We start from the raw sequence: 25373 nt of genomic DNA, 5'->3' as shown, positions 1-25373 counted from the left end.
ACACAAATGACAAACTGAGGTTCTTTATTGTTGTCTTTTACATCAGTGGAATCTTTCCATTCCACAAAAGGGTTCTTTAAATTATAAAAAAAAATGTTCTTCACACTAAGAAGAAGAAAAAAAGGTTATTTTAAGACCTGATCGCTGAAAGGTTCTTTAGGGAACCAAAAATGGTTCTTCAATGACATCACTGTGAAAACACCCCTATTGGAACCTTTATTTTTTTAAGAGCGTATTCAACGTATGTATTTTTTTTAGTTGTTTTGCATCGAAGCAAAATGATGAATGTCATGTTAAGGATGTGTAGTGACTATAATTAGCTTTAAAAGCAGCAGAAGTCTGTAGCATGTCCTCGTTTATGTGTGTGTGTGTGTGTCCTTGAGTGTGATTTCAGGGGTCTTTGTGAGTGTTGGGCTCAAAAGGGGGTCGTGGGCAATTAAAGCACACACGCAGCGCTGCTATACGATCACACACACACACACACACTGCTCTCATGCACCTCCCACCTCCGCATGTGGATGTTTAAGTGATCTTTATTGTGTGCAGAGTAAACAGAGAGCGAGCGAGGGAAGCCGTGCTTATCCAGCAGGAGCGAGAGACACACAGATAGAGACAGAGAGAGAGACGTGTGTGTGTGTGGTTAAATGTGGAAATCTTCATCTTTGAGCTCCATGGCAAACTCTGCATGCGTGCTTCTGTCCGGGTCCGGGATGATGCCTCATTCCCTGCACGCTCCTCCCGCGTTCCTCTACTTATCCGAGGTAAGGATCCTCCCGCTGCCTCCGCTCTTATACACTCCTTTCTCGTATTTCATTCCTGCGCGAGTGAACGAACATGCGTTTTTTTTTTTTTTTCATCCTGACCTCTGACCCCTTTTCTGTTCGGGGTCAGCGCTCCGCTTTTACTCCACTTTTCCATGCTTTTATTCCACGTCCGCTCTGTCGTTTAGACTCAATTTACTTTCTTACATGGTCATTTTGTCACTAGTTGTTGGTTGTATCTAGTGTTGTAGTTTAGTATCCGTTTTGGAATTTCATTGTGAATTCATTCTGGGAATGTTTTACAACCACAAAACGGAAACTGTTTTGAGATGTGCTCCAGACACAATTCTGTCATTCATTTTAGGTCATAATTAGCAGACTTATGCAGATTTTTATGCAATATTATGCAGAAACTCTCATGAATGATTCAGGATTTTCCGTGACTTTTCCCTGTTAAATTACTAAACACTGTTTTTAATTAACTTAAATTACTTTGTAGAATAAGTCATTAGATTCTTCACTGGATGTTAAAGTCAGCGGGTTTTGTTTTTGAAGATTGTATTAAAGATGCATCATTCTTTAGTGACCATATAAATATTGGTGATCGTGCAGTTTTTATTGTTTTTATTTTTTATATCTGTATTTTTTCCCCTGAATATCAGGTGAAAACCAGCCGATATTTGGGTGCAAATAGTATCAATGCTACTATTTTTCTACTCCAATAAGTAAATTAATTTTCTATAGCAGTTTTTAATCTTATGTGCTATATTATATTGACATTTTATTGTTCATATAAATTGGTCGTGTGTATCTAGTATCTAGTTGTTTGACATTAGATTGTGTGTCATTTGTGTTTTCATTTATAGATACAACTTACATATATTTGACATGCACATTAATTTTAATAATATTAATTGCATCTCCTCATCACCAATATTAGCATATGCAGATGCTCTCATGAATTATTCAGGAGCTGCTTGTGTTACATCACTTGATCAATGTTCTTAATTAACTTTGTTGAATTAGTCATTAGATTAGTTTGGTTTAAGTGTCACATGTCTTTTAAATTTTTTTGGCAATGTTTGAAATATCGGTTTCTACAAATCCATATCAACCGATATAAACATTTACATTTTAAATCATCCATATCGGTCTTAATTTGCTGATGTTTTAAGAAGATAATGGTCTTTTTCTGTATTGGGATTTTATAAGTGTTAAAATTATTTATCTTTTATGCTATATATTATAATATTTTAATATTTAATTTGACAGATTTGCATGGAAAATTGTATATTAGAGCTTCAGTATAATACTATTTAAAACCATCATGCAAAATTATAGATTTATAATATATTGTTTATTAGTAATAACATAAAAATAAATATCAGTATCAAAATGTCTTATTTTTATTAGCATTGCTTGATATATCGGTTTCTTTCTACATATCTGTATTTTATTAGCAATGCTTGATATATCGGTTTCTACATATCAGTATTTTATTAGCAATGCTTGATATATCGGTTTCTACATATCAGTATTTTATTAGCAATGCTTGATATATCGGTTTCTACATATCAGTATTTTATTAGCAATGCTTGATATATCGGTTTCTACATATCAGTATTTTATTAGCAATGCTTGATATATCGGTTTCTACATATCGGTATTTTATTAGCATTGCTTGATATATCGGTTTCTACATATTAGTATTTTATTAGCAATGCTTGAGATATCGGTTTCTACATATCAGTATTTTATTAGCAATGCTTGATATATCGGTTTCTACATATCAGTATTTTATTAGCAATGCTTGATATATCGGTTTCTACATATCAGTATTTTATTAGCAATGCTTGATATATCGGTTTCTACATATCATCAGTATTTTATTAGCAATGCTTGATAAATCGGTTTCTACATATCAGTATTTTATTAGCAATGCTTGATATATCGGTTTCTACATATCTGTATTTTATTAGCAATCCTTGATATATCGGTTTCTACATATCTGTATTTTATTAGCAATCCTTGATATATAGGTTTCTACATATCAGTATTTTATTAGCAAATCCTTGATATATTGGTTTCTACATATCAGTATTTTATTAGCAATGCTTGATATATCGGTTTCTACATATCAGTACTTTATTAGCAATGCTTGATATATCGGTTTCTACATATCAGTATTTTATTAGCAATGCTTGATATATCGGTTTCTACATATCGGTATTTTATTAGCTAATCCTTGATATATCGGTTTCTACATATCAGTATTTTATTAGCAATGCTTGATATATCGGTTTCTACATATCAGTATTTTATTAGCAAATCCTTGATATATCGGTTTCTACATATCAGTATTTTATTAGCAATGCTTGATATATCGGTTTCTGCATATCGGTATTTTATTAGCAAATGCTTGATATATCGGTTTCTACATATTGGTATTTTATTAGCAATTCTTGAGATATCGGTTTCTACATATCTATTTTTTATTAGCAATGCTTGATATATCGGTTTCTATATATTGGGATTTTATTTGCAAATGCTTGATATATCAGTTTCTACATATCTGTATTTTATTAGCAACCCTTGATATATCGGTTTCTACATATCAGTATTTTATTAGCAAATGCTTGATATATCGGTTTCTACATATCAGTATTTTATTTGCTATGCTTGATATATCGGTTTCTACATGTCTGTATTAGCAATGCTTGATATATCGGTTTCTGCATGTCTGTATTAGCAATGCTATATATATCGGTTTCTACATATTGGTATTTTATTAAGAATGCTTGAGATATCGGTTTCGATATAGCTGTATTTTATTCGCAATTCTTGATATATTGGCGTTTTATTAAAAAAGCTTGATATATCAGTTTCAACATATAAGTATTTTATTAGCAATGCTTGAGATATCGGTTTCTACATATCTCTATTTTATTAACAATCCTTGATATATCGGTTTCTACATATCTGTATTTTATTGACAATGCTTGATGTATATTTGTTTATACATATCTGTATTTTTTTATAACAATGCTTGATATATTGGTTTCTGCATATCTGTATTTTATTAGCAATGCTTGAAATATTGGTTTCTACATATCTGAATTTTATTAACTATGCTTGAGATTTCGGTTTCTACATATCAGTTTTTTATTAGCTATGCTTGATTTCCTACATATCTATATTGTATTAGCAATGGTGGTGTATCGGTTTCTGTGTATCAGTATTTTATTTAGCTATGCTTGATATATTGGCTTCTACATATCAGTATTTTGTTAGCAATGCTTGGTATATTGGTTTCTACATATCCTTTTCCAATAAAATCAGCTAAATTTTAAATTGTCAAAATTGGTTTGAATTCGCTGATGTTTTAAGTATATAATGGACTTTTCTGTACTGTGATTCATAAGTATTAAAGTCACCCTGTAATCAATAATTTCATCCCTTACATCATTGATCATCATATAACATATTTCAATGTCTTCATGCCTTAAAATATCTTGAATGTAACTCTACACCCTTGCCTCATTTAGTATTCGCTGCTCTATGAATATGCAAATGAGCCCCGCCTCCACTCACTCACTCAGCTCAGCTCAGAGATCCACTGGTTGACGATCACACGTTGATTTGATTGGTTACAAGGTAGTTTGTGACGTCAGAAACACCAGCGATTTCAAACCGTGTTTTTGAGACTGTCTTTGGTTCACTGCAGTTTTAAGGAGAAAATACTCAGCAATGGTGTTGACTCAGGAATTTGCACATGATTTGTCTTTAAGCATATTAAAAACACCACATAGACATATAAACAAAATTAAGGGCTTGATTTTCACCACAGGGGGACTTTTAAAATGATTTATCTTTTCTGCTATATTTTATAATATGATAATGATTGATTTGACAGATTCACGTGTAAAATTGTAAATTAGTCATTTAGTATGAGCAATATCTAAAACACCATGCAAAACTGTATAGATTTATGATATCATAATGTTTACCAGCCAACATGTTGACACTAGTGCATGTTTCATTGCGCATGTATGTGATTTCTGCTATAGTGATACAGTACAGAGACACAAGAGAGCGATAAATGAGATGAGTGCTTTCTTCCTGCTTTTAAATCACTCTGAGAAAGCAGGAGAAGCGTCTCCTCCCCCATCTGTCCACACACACACACACACACACACACGATGCTGGCACATGGTCGGCTTGCGTCGAGTCGCCCTGTGAAGAATCCAGGGCAAACGATCCTCCTGAGAGCAAGACATATTATTCATGAGGCTGCGTGTTTATGAGCGAGTGTGTTTGTGCGCTTAATTGATTTCATATTCAAACACATGGCCCTGTTTGCTGCAGTATGTACCGCTGAATTATTGATACAGTTCACGAATGTGACGCGACTGTAACGCAGACAGAAAATGCGGGAATGAAATGAGACGAGAGACATGCAGAGTTCTATGGGAATGGGATAATTGGCGAAGTGGATGTTACAGAACAATCCGTCACTTTATTTGTCTTGTGTTGGAGTGAAATATATCAGCGCTTCCAGACAGCTGGTGAAGTAAAGCTCAGCGTATGTTAAACGGATTCTTGCATTACAGGAACAGGTTGTTGAGGAGGATTTGGATTTGAGAAATGTGACTTTGCTTCTGTTTTCTCTCCAGCAGTGATTTGTGACTCGGTGGCAATCGCACATCTCCCTCTTAAGTACTATAAGGAAATAAACATTAAGGCCTAAACTTTAGAGTAAAACATGGTAAAGCTTGTGCTGTTGATCCTCGTGAATATCCTTCTTAACTTTAAAACTCATTTCAGTCTGATCTGAAGTGTTTAAGTGGCAGATTTCTGTGCTGACTGACTCATTACATGTGTGTGTTTCTTAAAGGTACAGTAGCACAAATAGACACTCTTAGAAGAAAAGGTTCTGTATGGAATCTTAAAGGGTTCTGTCATGCGCATCATGTTTAGAACCTTTTAGGGATTCCATCATGGGATCATTTTATCATGGGATTTAGTTTTAATTCATTACTTTTGTTTTCGTTTTTTATGAGTTAAACAGCTCATAAACATTCTTAATCACTAGAAAAATTGAAATAACCTGTTAAACGTGAAAGTATTATGCAATCATTTAAGACATTTCTCCTTATATAGAACCGTTTTGACATGAAGGGCCAGATTTGCCAACAGCTTACGTCAGCGCTAACCGTATTTTGGCGTTAAAAAACTACTGTCAGGATTTGCTAAAGACAAACAGGCGTGGACAGGGTTAATGGGAGCGCCAGGAGCGTAACGAGGCGCTGAGCGTCTTTTTTTCACGCTGAAGCGTTGAGCGCGGTCGCCCAGAGTTGAAGAATGTTCAACTTTGGGAAAAACGCAGCGCTCATCACTGTCACTTTTTAACCCAATCCAATCACAGTGGAGGAGGGGCGGGACTAATACCACACCGACCAACCGCCACATTCTGCTTGTACAACGTCAACAGAGGACAACAACAAGCATAATAGCGGAACAAAATGTAGCGACATTTTTATATAGAAACAGCACAGAAACAAACTATCTCTGAAATTAATACTATAAAACACTTCCGCGGATATTCCGTAACATAGCAAGCTAGATGTCTCAACTGAAGAAAAACGCTGGCTAAAAACGCTTTGGTGGACACACGGCCACTATATAGACTCCTATATAGTGGAGTTCACTATATAGAACTCCATGGAACCTTTTTTTTTTCTACAAGTGTGTAAAATTCTAAAGATTGGAGCAATTGTGAAAAATGGTAATGAAAAATTAAATGCATGAAAAAGGATCAGCTGTAAGAAAGTACCCCCCCCCCCCCATCTCTCTCTCTCTCTCTCTCTCTCTCTCTCTCTCTCTCTCCTCTCTCTCTCTCTCTCTCTCTCTCTCTCTCTCTCTCTCTCTCTCTCTCTCTCTCTCTCTCTCTCTCTCTCTCTCTCTCTCTCTCTCTCTCTCTCTCTCGCTCCCTCGCTCTCTCTCTGTGGGTTTGTGGTCTGTAGATCTGTCCGGTTAGAGACACTCTGCTGTTGAACTACATCTGTGAATCTAGAGTCCGCCTGGTTCTGCATCACTGACCGAATCAAATGAAACAGGGCTTGAAATAGATTCCTCTCTCTCTCTCTCTCTCTCTCTCTCTCTCTCTCTCTCTCTCTCTCTCTCTCTCTCTCTCTCTCTCTCTCTCTCTCTCTCTCTCTCTCTCTCTCTCTCTCTCTCTCTCTCTCTCTCTCCCTCTCTCTCTCTCTCTCTCTCTCTCTCTATATAACAGGCTGAGAGAACTCGTGAACATGCTGGCATTCGTTGCAAAAACATTCTTCATTACAAATGATATTATCTGCTTTACAATTTGAGTGTAAAGTTCATTTGTAACACGAGTGTGAATGTGAGAATGTCTCAGTATTTGATGTGGAGCTGCAATGAACAAAACCTGATGATCATGTTCTCCAGAAAATTTTATATATATATATATATATATATATATATATATATATATATATATAAAAAAATATGAACTCTCTTTTTCTAGATTTCTAGGTGACTAATTAAATATAAGTAAATTGATCATGTGACTCTTTGTACATGATGCTCATATATTTATATTCATCAGAAAACAGTTTCAACTACATTTGAACCAGGATGCTTTGGTTGGTCACAGTAAATCCTCTTACAGGCTGCTATTGTTTAACACAAAGGCCTAATTTATCTATGCTGCCGCTTCATCGCTGTAAATTGTGTGTGTGTGTGTGTCAGTGTAATACTCATTCTCTCTCTGTAATAAATTCCTCCACACTCTTACAGTCTTTTCTCTGTCGGTCTGTCTGCTGATTACCGTCGCTGCTGCTCCTCTAATTAACTCTCTGTGTGTGTGTGTATGTATGTGTGTGTGTGAGAGAGAGACAAGCAGCTAGAAAATCACTGTGTAAATCGCAGGCTGTTCCAGCAGGTTCTTCTGATGCGCTTACATTTTAAGGGTGAAAATCCAATCTCACGAGCTTGTTTGTTTGTGTACTGTATATATGTGTGTGTGTGTGAGTGTCTATATATATGTGTGTGTGTGTGTGTGTAAGTCTCTGTCTGTCTGTAAGTGTGTGTGTGTGTGTGTGTGTGAGAGTGAGAGAGAGAGTGTGTGTGTGTGTGTAAGAGGGAGAGAGAGTGTGTGTGTGTGTGTGCGCGCGCATGTGTGCGTATGAGTGAGTGAGTGAGTATCTGTCAGAGTGTGTGTGCGCGTGTGAGTGAGTGAGTGTGTCAGAGTGTGTGAGTGTGTGTGTGTGTGCGCGCGTGTGAGTGTGTCAGTGTGTGAGTGAGTGAGTGTCTGTCAGAGTGTGTGTGTGCGCGTGTGAGTGAGTGAGTGTGTGTACATATATGAGTGTGTGTGTGTGTGGTTTACATACAGTTTCTATGGTTTTTACTCACTATAGAAAATTGTCTTTTTTATTTACAAGTTAAATATACAAAATGAAAACCATTTTAAAAGTAAAATAAATAAATAATGAAGTAAATTAAATAAGTACAATTTTTAATTTATATTTTTTAACGTATTTTTTTTTTTTTACTTTTTATCATTTATTTATTTAATTATTTTTAAAAAAAATGTATAGATTTAGACTATTTTACTTGTTTGTTTATTTTACTTTTTTATTGTCTATTTATTGATTTATTTTACTTTATCTATTTATTTGTTTGCCATTTATCTAAACCAATTGATAGCTTCATGACAGAGTAGCATGTCAACCCCTGTAAAGCGCAGCAGTGTGTGTGTGTGTGTGAACTGATGTCCATCAGAGAGACCGAGAGAGCAGTGACCCGTCGCGTCTCCATTACAAACGTCTCTTCACGGGTCACGAGGACTTCTGAAGAGTGTGTGTCTCTCTCTCTCTCTCTCTCTCTCGGTGTGTGTCTCATCTCTTCGGACAGTTTAGGGCTGAATTACGCTGACAGAAAACGGGAAATGATAGACAGGCGTGAGACGCGCATGCTCATAAATCGCGTGTCTCTCGAGGTGATTTATGAGACGTGTGTGTGAAGACGGTCTTCACCTCCTCGAGCCCTTCACCCGCTTTATTAATGATCGCGCGAGCGCCTCGTCTCGCGTTCTGAAGTTTAATTTCATTTCCATCAGATGCGGACAGCAATGTCTTTAAACGCTCATCCTTTACACTGCTGCTAAAGAAGCATCATTCACTCTGGAATCACAGATTCGACAAACTCTCATCAATATCTGTGCCATCTCAGGACACACAACTACTCACACTCACTCAACTGAGTCCACACTGAAATAGTGATGTGTCGTTCATTTTGAACGAATCTTTAATATGACTCGGGACTACCGAGTTGTCTCAGAGAGTGAATCGTTCATTTTGTGTTGACCGCGCATGCGCATTGCGCAACATGGGTTCTGAATCTGTACTGGAAACAGAAATGATTAGTTCATCTCTCCCGAGTCTTCGGGTTCGGGACGGGTCCGATTCTTTCGTTCTTCCTGTCATTACCGGAAAGAGAAATGATTAGTTAATTTTTTTCGAGTCTTCGGGTTTGAGTCCTTCGTTCTTTTGTCACGTGACTTGTCACCGTATTGAATAGCCTACTAATTCACAACCTTTTTACAAACAAGCACGTAGTTAATGTATAATATAATAGTAGTTAAAGCAACACCAAGTAACTTTTCCTCTGCGGTCGCCCTACAGGTTGGAAGCGGAATTGTCCATTACCGCTGTCGTAAATAATTTAGCCTAGCACAGCCTACTGTCGCACGCACGCTCGCTGTTTATCCAGCACCGGCTTTGGAATGGACGATGTCCACAGACAAGGTAGAGTATGTTGCATGATTTCATGAAAGTATGATGTATTGCGACATCAGAAACGAAGAAAAACTAAATAATGACTATTGAAACGCTTGACGTAAAGCAAGTCAAATTTGTAGTTTTCTTATGTCTCATTAGAACTACAGAAATGCGACCCGATCTGGCAATCTCACATAGCGTTGTTATAGCAGATATAGGACCGCAAAGCGAATCCAGAAGTGCCTTTCACCCTGTTACGACTTAATGAACCACTGAAACGATTTTGGAAACATTATTTTAAGGTAAAAAATCTTACTTAGTGTTGCTTTATTCTTTATATATAATATTCTCTATATTCTCTTTATTCTCTATATATAATAGAACACACCACAGATGCACAAGAAACATTTAGAAAAGAGACGGACAGGGACAATAATAAGATGGAACTTTTATTTTTCAGATAATGTTTATTGCACATATTTTGTATTTTAATTTCTAAATATAAAACAATATACATTCAGACGCAGTCAATAATACGAAAATAATGTTGTATTTGATGTAAGATACCAGCGGTCACGTGACAAAAGAACGAAGGACTCAAACCCGAAGACTCGAAGAAAATGAACTAATCATTCCTCTTTCCGGTACTGACAGCATAGCCTCTATGGGACTGACAGGAAGAACGAAAGACTCGGACCCGGCCGAACCCGAACTCGAGACTCGAAAGATCAACTGATCATTTCTCTTTCCGGCCCTGCTGTATCACACACGGCACGGCACAGCAGACAGATCCATAGACAGTATAAGAAATGGACAGAGCCATCTCATTGGAACTCAGTTGAGACAGTTGAAGCCCATTTTTAGCGATTTTTGAGCACTTCCGTTCCTGACGCGCAGACTCAAACCGACTCAAACTAAGCTTGATGACGTGAGCAACCTGTCTGACAGACGTTAATCTTCTAGTAGCTGTGCGTGAAAATTGCCAACGTTAATCTTGCAGAGACGGGGAACTTGAGCAAAGAGTTCTTTGGCATGAGTGAGCAGGAGTAAGTATTCCGTTGCTTTTATGGACTCATTATATCTATGGGCTTCTCCCTTGACGGGACGTCCCCCCGATTGCCTGCGAGCTTCTCCTCCTGTCTGTACGGTAATTTCTGTACAGCGCGACAGAGAGTCGAGTGGTTATGACGCAATCGTTAGCCTATTTTTACTAAAACTGTTTCTACGGGGCCATAATGTAACATAGAAGGTAATGGAGCCCTTTATACATTGTCGTGTTTCTTTAGAAATAAATAATGGACAAATGGAGTCTTTAAACGCCTCAGATGTAAAGTTATTCGCTGTCAAAGTGACGCCAAAATGAATGGTAGTCAATGGAAATGCTAACGCAAGTGAAGTTCTGCTACAACATGGTGGCACCCGACCGGCTTCAACTTCCGGTCGATGGATTACCCCCTTGGACAGATCAGAGTCAGACACTGACGAGTCGACAACTAACGTCTCGAGACACGAGAGAAGGAGAACAAACCTGATAAATTCGAAGTTGCAAAGGAAAGAACTCGGATCTATGGAAGCTTGTTTCCGCCACAGAATAAAAAATAAAAAATGGTAATTGTGACTTTTTATCTCGCAATTCTGACTTTATTTCTCAGAATTGCGAGATATAAAGTCAGAATTGCGTGATATAAAGTCAGAATTGCGAGATATAAAGTCAGAATTGCGTGATATAAAGTCAGAATTGCGAGATATAAAGTCAGAATTGATTGATATAAAGTCGCAATTGCGAGATATAAAGTCAGAATTGATTGATATAAAGTCGCAATTGCGTGTTGTAAAGTAAGAATTGCGAGATATAAAGTCAGAATTGCGTGATATAAAGTCAGAATTGCGAGATATAATGTCAGAATTGCGTGAAATAAAGTCAGAATTGCGAGATATAAAGTCAGAATTGCGTGAAATAAAGTCAGAATTGCGTGTTGTAAAGTCAGAATTGATTGATATAAAGTCGCAATTGCGAGATATAAAGTCAGAATTGATTGATATAAAGTCGCAATTGCGAGATATAAAGTCAGAATTGATTGATATAAAGTCGCAATTGCGTGTTGTAAAGTCAGAATTGCGAGATATAAACTATTCTGAGGGGAAAAAAGTTAGTTTTTTTTTTTTCCTTAGAATTGGACTGATAACTCGCAATTGCAAGTTTATATCTCACAATTCTGAGAAAAGATGTCAGAATCTCGAGATATAAACTCGCAATTATCTGTTATAAAGTCAGAATTGCGAGATGTAAACTCACAATTGTGAGAGAAAAAAGTCAGAATTGTGAGATGAAAAAGTCTCAATTCTGTATTTTTTTCTCGCAATTGCGACTTTATTTCTCAGAATTGCGACTTTATATCTCGCAATTGTGAGATAAAAAGTCGCAATTTTTTTTTATTCAGTGGGGGAAACAAGCTTCCATAAGGATCAGGAGGTGAGGTGAACTAACATAATCAGACTGCAATAGCCTGAACTTAAGACCCAACAACTAATCAATTAATAAATGATTAGTTTTCTTATAATTTGGGATATATGTGTTGGGATATTTAACATGCCATTTTATTTATATTATGCTGAAATGAACGAAATGACTCGAAAAAAGATTTGTTCGTTTTGCTGAATGAGACTCAAAGATCCGAGTCAGTAAAATGATCCGAACTTCCCACACTGACTGAAAACCTGTGCTGACGTCATCTGACTGACATGTGAAGTGGCCAATCACAGTTCAGTGCTGTATGTGCTGAGGGATAATGCTTGCTGGATGCTTTGTTTAGAAGAACTGATTGCATATGGTTGATTTATTGGAAATATATGGTAATGTGATCACGACTCATGAACAAATGACTCTTAATGCACATTGTAAGTGAAGCACAATCTGAACACGGGTCGTTTTTAATGGATTTGGGTTCATTTTTTTGATCTCTCAAATCAAACCAAATGTGAAACAATGATGCTGAGGCATTATAATGCTGTCATGTATGTCTTGTGCATTAAAACAAGTAGTTATTTTTTTTTATTATAGTTTGTTTTATTATTTATCAATATATTTTTTTAAATAGTAATAATAATAAAACAAATATTTAAGTATTATTTTGTTATATCAGACATAACTTTAATTTAAATAATATATATATTTTTTTCTGTTTTGTTTTTTGTCGCACGTTTGTACATATTCAACAAATATGATCTTGCGCCTTTTATAGGCCTGATTATTAAGATCAATCCAAGAACGCGAATTATTATAATTATAATAATATTAAATGTGTTACCCATAAATAATTGATTAAATATGATATCGATAATAAAGTAAATATTGTAATGTAATCTTTGTTTTAATTATTTATAATATAATTTCAATATCGTATTTAGTAATATTTTCTATTTATAATCGTTTATAATATTGCATTATTGTATTATTTATTACTTTTAGATATGTTATTGTTATATTTTCATGTATTTGATTGTATTGTATAGTACTATTTTTTTAAGTTTCTACCATTTGAGTGTTTAGCAATATTTTAGATGTTGTTATCGTTTGTGATATTTTGTATATTACGTTTTTTATCATTTTTTTTATAATATTTGAGTGTCTAGTAATATTTTATGTTTGTAATTAATAATGTTTTATTGTTTATAAATATAAATGAATGTTAATTTTGTGAAAATTAAGAATCTACAGTTACATCTACATTAAAACTTTTTTATATAATTATTATAATTATATTATATCAAACGTGATCAGTAAAGCTTTATTTTGATTATTATATTGATATAAATTATATAGTATAATTTATTATTGATATAATTTTAAATTAGATGTAAATGAATTTATTTGATTTATTGATATAATTGTTGATATATCGATATTATATTGATATAAATTATATATTAAATAGTTTTTAATATGATAGCTCTGTTTTAATTATTTATATTAAATGTATTACCAATCATGTATCATTTATTGGATATTATATTAATATGAATAATACATGAAATTGTGTTAATGTAATGTGTTTGTGTTAACTGTAATGAATCAGATCAAACGGATGTCAGCGTTCAGCCTCTGCTATAAGATGATGATATTGTACAGTATATGGGATATGAAGATGGACAGGATGAATCCTGCTATACTGTGAGATCCAGTTAAAGGAACTTTAGGATTTGGAGCTGATCCACAGTTTTACTCGATTACTGAGAGCCGGTTATTGAGTTTTCTGCGAGCCGCTCTTCTCCGTGTGTCAGTCCACTGGCTGAAGTCAAAAGCGCTCACAGGAAGTGATGCGTCCACACAACAAAAGGCTTCCAATAGTGTGTGTGTGTGTGTGTGTGTTGATCTGAACACACACTGCTGATATTACTCCCTTTGTGTTTTTGAAGTCAGTCAATATTCTGTCTTTCAGTTTTCTCCACCGATTGTACGTTTGCTTTGCTTTTTTTTTATTTTTATTTTATTATTGGCGTCGATGGTTCCCGTGAAGAACCTTTAACATCCCTACATGGAACCTTCCCATCCCACTAAAGGTTCTTTATAGTGGATGTTCTTTAGATAAAAGGTTCTTTTAAGAACTGATCACTGATTCTTTGCGGAACCCCAAATGGTTCTTTATATGACATCACCGCTAAAAACCGAGTTTAAAAACCTTTATTTTTAACAGTTAGTTATTAATCAAAAGCTTTCTAAGATGAACCAAAGTCCAAAATACAACCAGAATTTTCATTTTTTTGGGGTGATCTATTCCATTAACATGCTTAAAAATATGCATGTCAGAAAGTCATAAATATTGATATCTTTCGCTGATATCCTACTTTTGAGACTGGAGTGACTGAGTCAAACTACAATAGCTCTATTGGAATGTCATTTCTGAGTGAAAGCAGTTTCTAGAGTGTTATTTTTCAGTGTAGTGAAGGTGGTCTTTTGAAAACTGCTTTAAAGGAGCGCTGTCTCTTTAAATGCTTCGCTGTCAGATGATGTAATCAGGTTTGGTTTTCAATCAGAGCTGTATTTAACAGGACAGAATCAATGCCCATCTCTATGGATCTTTGTCAGGGTAGATGTTCATTTTAATCTGACGTGAATGAGAGCGAGGGATGGATGGATGGATGGACGGACGGTCCGGTCAATATGTTCAATATTTTGCATTCTGAGTGATTGACAGGCGGCAGTGTGTCCACGTGTTAGTCCTTCAGCTGGTCAGATTAAAGTGTGTGTCCTGACTGAGATCCAGGGTTTATTATTGTAGTACGGTATTAGCCTATAATTCGTGGTTTTTAGTATCTGAAACATTTTCCGACTTATATTCCATAGGGATATTTTTATAATGCTATCAACAGCAGGCAAAACACGTTTCACTCAGAGATGGCTAGTATCTTTCACTAATAATTACAGAGAAATGGCGAGGAACGGTGAATTACATGCGAGATGTATACGTGAACGTAAAAAAAGACTGAAACGGTATTTTCCTGTAAAATGTATTTCCAATAATCTTGTTTTAATATGTTTTACCAGTGTGGATTCGTGCCAAATGAGAGGTGTGTGTGTGTGAGTTCAAGTTTAAACTAATTATGTTAGTTTAAGATGTTATATTTGAAGGATGGTGGAGTGAGGGGAACTAAAATTAAAATACATTCATAACTTTTATAATGTTTATAAACATTTTTATTTACTGGTATTTTACATCTTCTTCTGAATGTAATGATAAAATGTGACTTTTTCCTCTCAAAAATGCCATTTTGACTTGGTGTGACATATTCATGTAACTTATATTCTATAAAATGCTGTCAAGGAATTAGTTAAGTTAGTTTTTGTTGTTCTGCATGTGTGTGTGTGTGTGTGTGTGTGTGTGTGTGGCCTCGGCAGGTAGTTGCTGTAGCGCTGTGAAAATTGCAGCAATTAGCATGTAAATGATCATGAGTTGAAATGAGAGGAGAAAAATAAATATTGATGCTAATTCCTGGCGGTGGAGAAAAACAAGTCTTGTGTGTGTGTGTGTGTGCCGGTGTGTGTAACCTTAAAGCTCATTTCCATATGTTAATTGGCCAGTTGTATGTTTTGATTATACTGGTTCAAAGGAATCAATCAGTGCTGGAGATAATCAGTATGATGGAGGCGGAGCCTAACGGGTCACATGATCACCATTGTGCTTTGTTAGAGTAAATGTCACACTCTGAATAATTCAGTCGTGATCACTTTAAGTGTGTGTGTGTATGTGTGTGGTGGCTGTAATTTGATAATCTAAAGAAACCCAATGGAGTGTAAAGCGCTCAAGACTTTCAGAGCTTTTTTGTTGTTGTTGATTTTCTGATCTCACAGCAAAATCACACCAGGGTTGAGCAAAATTCATCATTTAAGAAATAACTATTTCAAGTCATAATTTTAATCTGATTTGAATTTGACTGTAAATCGCATGATGTTGAATTAGGATGTGATGACAACAATGAAATGAATAGAAATTTAGCAGGCGCACGACGAAGGGGTTTTATTCATGAAATGTAATGTGTGCATTATATATATTAGAGGTTTCTGGGAGATTGGTGTCGCTTCACCCATAGGCCATAAAATTTATTAAATGAAATTTAATGAAATTATTTGAAAGAAAGGGGTCAATAAGAGGTCTCTTCTGCTCACCAAGGCTGCATTTATTTGATCAAAAATACAGTAAAATCAGTAATATTATAAAATATTATTAAAATTTTAAATAACTGTTTTCTATGTGAATATGTGTTAAAATGTAATTTATTCCTGTGATCAAAGCTGCATTTTCAGCATCATTACTCCAGTCTTCAGTGTCACATGATCCTTCAGAAATCACTCTAATATGATTAAGAAACATTTATGATTATTATCAGTGTTCAAAACAGTTTTGCTGCTTCATATTTCTGTGGAAAACCGTGACACATTTTATATTTATAAATGTCTTGTTCTGAATGGTGCTCAACTCTCGTCCAGGTGTGTGTGTGTGTGTGTCTCCGTCTGTTGTGTGTGTAGTGTTTGAAGCGAGTGTGTGGTGTCTAACGAGGGCGTCCCGCTCCGGATCTTTACTGGATCTTTAGGAGATCCTCCACTCATCAGACGGTAGATCACTTCTGTATCCGCTCTTACTGTAACTCACACGCTTTACACAGTTTACACTCGTGTTTGTGTGCAGCCACATGTGCACACTTATTATGTTGAATGCGATGTGCTTTATTAAGCATGACTCTCAGTTATTGTGTGTGTGTGTTATGATGATGCTGCTTGTGTCTCGTGTTGGTCATAATTGCTGCTCTATTGATCTGTAGCTCCTCTTGCTGGGAGCTGAATCGCAAATGAAAGCAACTCCATGCTCGGATCAGGTGTGTGTGTGTGTGCGACCGAATTTTTGATTTTATTTTTTGTCAATGAAATGAATGTACTATATTTTAGTTTGCTAATGTTTTTTGATTTAATGTTGTGTATTGTTTTTAGTAAACTATATTTACGCTGTACTTATAATCCATTTATTCACTTTTTGAGCATAGACCTGAAAATAAAATTTCTTTTAAACTTAAACGGTCATAAATCTTGAATTCTTTAGAGCACAGACTTAAAGGTGCAGTCTGTAAGATTGACAGCTAGTGGTCGAAGTCGGTACTGCAGTCCAAATTCAAAATATCGGAGATCGTTGTTTCCGCCGCCCCCTCCTGCTCAGACTCGACGCTCACGCGGGTTGCCAGTTTGAGCACACGCAACAGGAACGAGCGCAATTGACGACAAAACCGAGGAGACTTACAGAATGTAAGTTGATGAGTTGACTTATCCGCGTTTTATCGTTCATAGAGATTTTTAGATGGATTTAGGTTGTGGGGAATCTGCCATCTCTGACCCAGTTTGTTTGCTCGTTTCCAAGGCTGCGATACGCTGTGTTTCCCGCCAACTGGCATCCCAGGGTGTCGAAATACGATTGGGTGAACTGGCAGTGGTCACACAGACCAAAACAAAACGTTACTGCAAACACGGAACTTGTAAAACAACGTGTGTTTTCAACGTATGTGAACTTAGCATGTTTCCTCAATATCTGCAAACATATTATGGTATTTGGATGCTTTATTAGAGTAAAAAAGTTGCATACAGCACCTATAAGTTATATCTCTTTTCAAAGTCGACACTTCGCAGATTATTGCTGAAGTGAAAAAGTTTCAAAAAGTGAACTTAAAAAAAGACAGAATTTGACATGTGTTGTTATGAAAAATGCACAAAAATACTATTTTCTGTTTTTATATGAAATATATATTTTCAAAATCACGTTTTACTCTAAAACTGCAGAAAACCAAAGCCATAAATCTAAACAAGTTGTGTTCCAAATTTGAGGTTGATATCTAAAAAAATGAGCTTTCAGTCAGATGTAGTTTGGCCGCAGTACCGAACGCTTCCACTAGAGGAAATTCGTCTCATTCATTTCCAATGCGCTCGTTTCTGACCGTGAGGAGCACAAGTGTGACTATTTTATACAGGACCATTTAACCTGTTCAAATCATGTCCATGAATTTGTTTTTGTGTGTTCACACAGCAAGCGCCAAAACCTTTACCAAGTTTCGTACCATTCTGACGAAGTAAAAAAAAAAAAAAACGTAAAATTAAGAGTACAAACGTGCATAATTTTGTTTTGTTTTTTGTCCGGTGAAGCTTTCTGTGAGCTTTTGTTACGCATGCATTTTCACTTCTGAACACGATAGATGATGATGGCCCATATTTTGTGTGTGTTGATCTGTGTGTGTGACGTGGAGCTCCTCTCTTCATGACCTGAGCAGCGCATGTCTCTCTCGCAGGCAGGGCTCGATCCAGCTGCACTTAGTGAATGAATATTTCATACGGTCTTCATCCGTACAAATCCTCCTCTCCTCCTGCATGAACGCGCCGATCAAAGAGCGCGCGTTTAATATTGAGCATGTTTGATAGCAGCTCAGACGCTTTTATCTTGCATTGTCTCACTGTTATGCGGTACTTTATTATTGACGTGGCATTATTCCTCCGCATGTTTCATTGCGAGCGCATTTTGTATTCCGTTTCCTTCATGTTGCTTTAGGTTTAAGTCGGCATTGATTTGCACATGAAAATGGCTTTTTGCTTGATTTTACCTGTTGTCAGAGACACAACTGAGTGTGTGTGTGTGTGAACTGTATCTCATATGAAACCGTGTTTTTGGGGTCATACACAGCTTTACAGATTTGATTTGGTTTTTCGTGGTTAGCAGACGAACAATTCATGCGCAAACTCACAAAGCTTCACTCTGACTCTGTGGGCATGCATGCACAAAATGAGGAATGTTAAACATTGAAATATTTATCATAATATTTATCATTTATTCATATTTGCTCATTAATTATAAACCCAAAGCTTACGCAAGTTACACCGGAGAAACTGAAGTGAACCATGTGTCGTGATGAAGACATTTATAATGTTACAACTGATTCTTATCTCAAGTAAATGCTGGTTTTTTTTTACTTTCTTTTCATCAAAGAATCCTGAAAAATAAAAAAAAAGTATGTTTCCAATTATAGTGATTTCTGAAGGGTCATGTGACACTGAAGACTGGAGTAATGATGCTGAAAATACAGCTTTGATCACAGGAATAAATTACATTTTAACATATATTCACATAGAAAACACCTTTTTTGAATTGTAATAATATTTCACAATATTACAGTTTTTACTGTATTTTTGGTTAAATAAATGCAGCCTTGGTGAGCACAAGAGACTTATGTAAAATATATTTGAAAAAAATCTTATATTTCTGAACTTTTCTACAATATAAAGATCTGAACAGCTTCTAAAGCATAAAAACTTTTACATGCATTATTTATTACACACACACACACATTTATGCATTCTCTGTTTAGGTAAATGGAATATCATAATTACAAATTGCGGTTTATTATGATAATTGAGTATAATTAGATGTTTAACACCATCAAAATAATTAAACACTTGAAGCATTTATAAAATCTGACAGTTTAGCGATTATTAAAAGTTGATCAGAAATGTCAAAAACTGTAAGGCTGTGCAATATATTGATGAGGGTTATATTGATATTCTGCTATAGGATAAATCATGTTAGATGTGTCCTTATGATTATATTGTGTTTCTGACAATATTCCTGTCAAACAACCATAGTCCTGATCTTATCCCGGAGACTAAAATACGATTGGTTGATCAGAATTTTGAATACATTTAAGATTCCAAAGTGAAAATCTCACTTCCATTGATAGAATGTTCAGCATTATCAACAGCTGTGATGTCATAATAATATTTACATTCTGAGTCACAATAGGGTTTCTTTCTCACATTTATTTGCATACTAAGGGCTCTATCTTGCACTCGGCGCAAATGACTTTGTACACTGACGCATGTATCATTCCTATTTTGCACCCGCGCAAAGCGGACTTTTCCCTCCACAGACGCACGTCGGTTAACTAAGAAATACACTTGCGCTCCCCGGGGCGGTTCAGCGCAAAGAGGAGGCGTGTTCCGGCGCAAACTTTCCCTCATGCTATTTTGCTGTTCTATAAAACAATTGCGCCACTGACCAGAAAAAACCTAGTCTAAAGTCAGTGGCGCGTTGCGCGTTGTTCATTATGCTATTTTAAGCGCGCATGCTTGGCCATAATGTAGCGGGTGCACAACGCGCATACACTTTGATTATCTCATCAACACAGATGCAGCAGTTTTTATTTTTGCAAATCATACATTATAACAAGGAAAAATATTAACACATGAGGGAAATCATTGTGGTGTCCATGAAAATTTAGTTTTTTTTCCTCCCACGCCTGTTTAACCGACGCTGATTTGTATGGGGATGGGAGAAACCCACCCACGATAGATAGATAGATGGATAGATAGATAGATAGATAGATAGATAGATAGATAGATAGATAGATAGATAGATAGATAGATAGATAGATAGATAGATAGATAGATAAGTCTGATTTGAACGTTGAATTTCTTGTTATTTCTGCATGCATTCTACTTCAGACAGTCAATAAACAGTGCCGTCTGAGGGTGTTACTGCATGAGGGTTTATGCCATAGTTTACAGGTGCACGCAAAACACGCAATACAACGTCACTTCTCTGTCTTTCACGGTCCTGACAAGAACGTCGGTCTCCTCGGCTGTGAACCGCTCCTGACGCGCGCCTGGTGAATCCGCCGTTATAATAGCAATCCGCCATGCAACATGCGCACCTGCTCTTAAAGGGAATGTGAGATGACGCTCTGATTGGTTTATTCCACGTTACGCCCAAACCACACCTATGAATAATGAAGCTACTTCAGACCAACCTCTTTTAGATTTGCGCCAGGCGCAAGAGGCATTTATCCCGCCGGGAAAATAGCAACAGCGCCGGGATCCGCCCACAAAGTTACTTGCGCTTTGCGCTTTGACACTTGCGTTTCAGATCGTTAAAATAGGGCCCAATGTCTTTTATTTCTTGTTCTGTTTAACCGTCTATAGTCACTGTAAAGATGGTTTCACGCTGTGTGTTGATTCTCGCGGATAACCGACAGAAAATCAACGGTCGTGACAAGAAATAAAAAGGAGCTCTGATTCTGCATTTCATTAAAAAAAAAGAGTCTAAACCAAAACAAATGTTCCTACTTTAATATCACTTGCATTTTGTCTTCTGTATGAGAATCAAAACGTTAGCGTTCGAAACATTGGGGTAAGAAGTCTCTTCGGCTCATCAAGGCTGCATTTATTTGAATTAAAAATACAGTAAAAATAGTAATATTGTTAAATATGATTACAATTTAAAATATGTGAGTATATGTTAAAATGTAATTTATTCCTGTAATGTAAAATCTGCATTTCCAGCATCATTACTCCAGTCTTCAGTGTCACACGATCCTTCAGAAATCAGATCTGATGCTCAAATGCTCAAATGTCATTCATTATTATTATCAATGTTGAAAACAGTTGTGCTGATTCATATGTTATTGTAGAAACCTTTTCTTCAGGATTCTTCGATGAATATGAAGTTCAAAAGAACAGCATTTGTTTGAAACCAAAATCATTTGCAACATTATAAAACATCGTACTGACCCCAAACCTTTGTACGGCAGTGTAAATGGATGTAAGACAGAATATTGAGTGTGTAAATCATTATTTTGGCACTTCAGTTTGGTGGTGCTATGGCTCAGAAGCTTTAAATGAATTGCAGTGGTTTCATATTTTGTCTTTGGGCTTCAAAACAAACTCTGACCAGAATGTTTGAGGAATATCAATAAACGCCTCTATTAAATGTCGATGAGCCCATCCAGACCTTCCTGCTGTGATTTGTATCCACTCATAGTGATTTAATGCTGTTTTTCCTCTCAGAAACTATCTCTCTCTGTGTGTGTGTGTGTGTGTGTGATGGATCAATAGCTGCTGCTTTTGCCGCGTTGTTGAATCTTCTTCTTTTTTTTCTCTCGTTTTTTTCCTTTTTTTTCCTTCTAATCTGCGCGGCGGAGCCGGTTTGCGTGTCCGCGGTTTCCCCATGGCCCGACATGAACATAATGGACTCTGTCATGTGAGACAAGCGGCGCTGGTTAATTACTTCACCAGGACGCTGCCCTTTCCTCTATACTCCGGCGGACTGCAAAGAGCTCTCGGCGTCTGTGCCGGCGCTCCGCCGTACAAAGCCCCGCGTAATTATTCCTTCTGTGGCGCGGGTGGAGTGGTGCGCGCGCGGGAGTTTATCCGTCCGGGACGCCAGAGCTTTGATCACACGTCACCGTCACTGACAGCCATCCGAAGCTCATCAGCAGATAAAAGAAATCCGTGGCAACGTTTGTGCTCGTCCGGACAAACACCGTTCATAAACAGTCATGCCATTCAATAGCCTTGTCATCTAGTTATGAATGCTAATTAACCTTGGGTAATAAACAACACTTTTTATGCTGGCGCCACTCATCTTTCGGGACACTCCAGAAAGTTTTGGTCAAACTTTTTTTGTTGCATTTATGGATGCTAATCTGTTATTTAAATGCAATATTTCTTTCTAAACAGCATCCACATGTATGAAGCAATGTATTAAGTTTTTAGCATTCGACTTTGCTGTGTTCTTCTACATGGGAAACATCAGGTTAGATGTTATTTTGTCAAGTTTTGATGAATTTGTTGATAATCTAGGGTTAAGTGGTTTGCTCGGGACTGCAGGTCTCGTCTTTCACTCATGCCGTTTTATCTGCAAAAAAACTCCAGTTTGATTCAATTCTTGTCGCTAGTCACAACACTGCAAAAAAAAAAAGATTTTTTTTTTCTTTTTAACTTGTTTTGCAGGCTCAGTATCCTTGAAACAAGATGAATCTGCTTGAGAATCATCTCTGCATAAGATATTAGTGAATATAAGTGTATTTTGTTTTCCTGCACTGACAGATTTTTTTCATTAGTTTTACTTCTAACAAACAAAAGAATGCCAGTTCAGTAAGACAAAATACACTTGCATTAAAGACACAATCTGAAAACAAGTCTTAAAATGTATGCAGTCTTGCTTCTTAATGTAATTTATCTTGTTTTATTGATTTTCTTTTTCATTTTACCTGAAAAATAAGACAAACATACTATAATACAAGAATAAGTATCAGTTTTTTGTTATTATAATTTATAGTATTTAGGTATATTTTGAATTACTTTTAATTTTTGTATTTTTATTTTTAATTTAGTTTAAATTTTACTACTTTTCTTATGTGCTTTTATCATTTTATTAGGTTTTATTAATTTTACTATATATTAGTCATTTATTATGTCAGTTTGTTTTAGTACTTTTAGTACTTAAACTTAAAAAGCTTAAACTGAAATCAATAAATTGAAGTTTTTCATCTGACATTTTATTTTATTTCAGCTTTATTTGAATTACCGAAAACAACAGACCCCAAATTTAAGCTACATATATTATATATTTGAGATTGCGTTTAAATGCATGTGCTTTTTGTTTGCATTTTACTGCACTAATTTTATTTTCACTACTTTTAGTGCTCTTTGTTATTGGACTTCTTCGTGCAATAGTTTTTTGTAAGAAAAAGACCCAATCTAGAGTTTGGTGATATCAGCACACGAAGAAGACGAAGAATTAAATAACAGTTTTTATTCAAATTAAATACACTAGAATAATAACAGGAACAAAAACCACCCTATTTATAAATGAGAAACGAACAAGTCACTTAAAAACTGAATTTCAACTAAAAACTGAAAACTTTTTATGCACTTTGGCCGTTCATTTACACGACAATGTCGTTTTTGGGGGTTTGAAAATGCAAACTTTTGAAATCATGTTTTCAAAGTGTTTTTTTTTTATAAAAACAATACTGTTATCAACTTCATGTAAACAAAAGAAATGTGAATTTGTGATGCGCATGCGTACTACGTGTTCAGTCTGTAGGCGCGTAGTGTTTCTTTACAAAGAAACATCGCCTACTGGCCTGGCATTAATAATACAGCGTTTTTTGTAATTTTTCGTGGATCCGTGTGGATCGTTTTGACAAAGTTGTCGTCTGTACGCGAAAATCGCACAGGAAAAAACTTCCGTTTTTAGTACATTGTTGTCATGTAAACGTGCCCTAAAACACAGGGGAATATATACAAATGATACAAAAAGGAAACTGCATCAGGAACAGGTGAACATAATCAATGAATCAAAGAGTAACTATAGAAACGAAAGAAAACTAAACAGAGTTGGGAAACTGGAACTAAAGGAAATTAGATCAGGAACATGTGAACATAATCAATGAATCAAAGAGTAACCATAGAAACAAACGGGGGGAGTAATGGGTTACCAAGAAAACTAAACAGAGCGGGGAAACTGGAACTAAAGGTATGTTTACACAACAATGATATAGTTTTTCCTTTGAGTTTTCCCGCGTACAGACATTGTCAAAACGATCCTCATTTACACGGATCCGCGAAAACAAATAAATACGCTGTATTCTGCTGCCAGGCCAGTGGATGGCAATGAAACACTATAATCTGAACACGTAATACGCATGTGCATGACGTCATCGTCTTCAGAGATTCACGATTTTTGTTGTTTTCAAAAACTTGCGTTTTCAGGCACCAAAAACGCCGTTGTCGTGTTAACAAACGGCCAAAACGCATTCAAAGTTTTACGTTTTTAGTTGAAAACGGTGTCGTCTAAACAGCTCCTAAATGTCAAAACCAAACAAAACTCAACCAAAACAAAATTTTACAAAATCTTATCTCAAGAAACCAATGGTGTCTAGCCTGGCAGTATTTTCGACTATACATGAACACAAATGAGAATTGACAGCGGTAATAGAGGGGAAGATTTGCATTTAAAGGTTTAGATATACTTAAGTTTTTAAAATTCCGCGAGATTTGGTTTCGTGTTCCACGGAAGGAAGAATGCCTGTTTGGAATGACATGAAGGTGATGTCATGAGTAAACGATGATGAATACAACCATGTGACTGTTTAAAAACAAAGCATAGGAATGCAGTCCTTTTTTGGGCACGCTTTGGGTTTGGTCAGTACTTCAGAGGTGAGATGTGATCTAACCCCGCAAGCCCCGGTGTGAGTGTAGCTTTACTCCATTATCCAGACACCGGACCGGGCCTCCGGGGGCCACTCCATCAATGATTCAGGGATTCAGGAGGACGAGGGGCACCTCGTGCCAATTAGACCATCCCGGGGACAACAGCGTGTGGTAGAGCTGGAGAAAGACGGATAGCGAGGGAGAATCTGACCGGATCTTCAACCCCCCAACTCGAGCTGATTATTCGCTTGCTCCCCCAGCGGTGTCATTAAAGAGAGAGAGTCATTACCT

At 36.2% G+C, this 25373-nt stretch overlaps 1 protein-coding gene across 5 annotated transcripts in view; it reads left to right on the top strand.

Annotated features, from left to right (window-relative positions):
* The window catches only part of rbfox3b (RNA binding fox-1 homolog 3b), a 134351-nt gene that overhangs the window by 24404 nt on the left and 84574 nt on the right, over positions 1-25373 (top strand). For 2 of the 5 annotated variants that reach the window (XM_056243467.1, XM_056243466.1), the window contains exon 1: positions 539-761. The exons of 2 other annotated variants lie outside the window; for them this stretch is intronic. In XM_056243467.1, the coding sequence (XP_056099442.1) occupies positions 645-761 (117 nt within the window). In that variant the 5' untranslated portion in view covers positions 539-644. Of the gene's footprint in view, positions 1-537; positions 762-25373 lie in introns of those variants that run through there. One more of the 5 variants, XM_056243468.1, reaches the window with a different exon arrangement.

This window comes from Rhinichthys klamathensis, unplaced genomic scaffold (assembly GCF_029890125.1).
Source record: "Rhinichthys klamathensis goyatoka isolate OS25496 unplaced genomic scaffold, OSU_Roscu_1.1 h1tg000799l_1, whole genome shotgun sequence".
NCBI classification, from domain to species: Eukaryota; Metazoa; Chordata; class Actinopteri; order Cypriniformes; family Leuciscidae; genus Rhinichthys; species Rhinichthys klamathensis.
The sequence above is the reverse complement of the archived record's forward strand: the minus strand, read 5'-3'. Positions and strand labels throughout refer to the sequence as shown.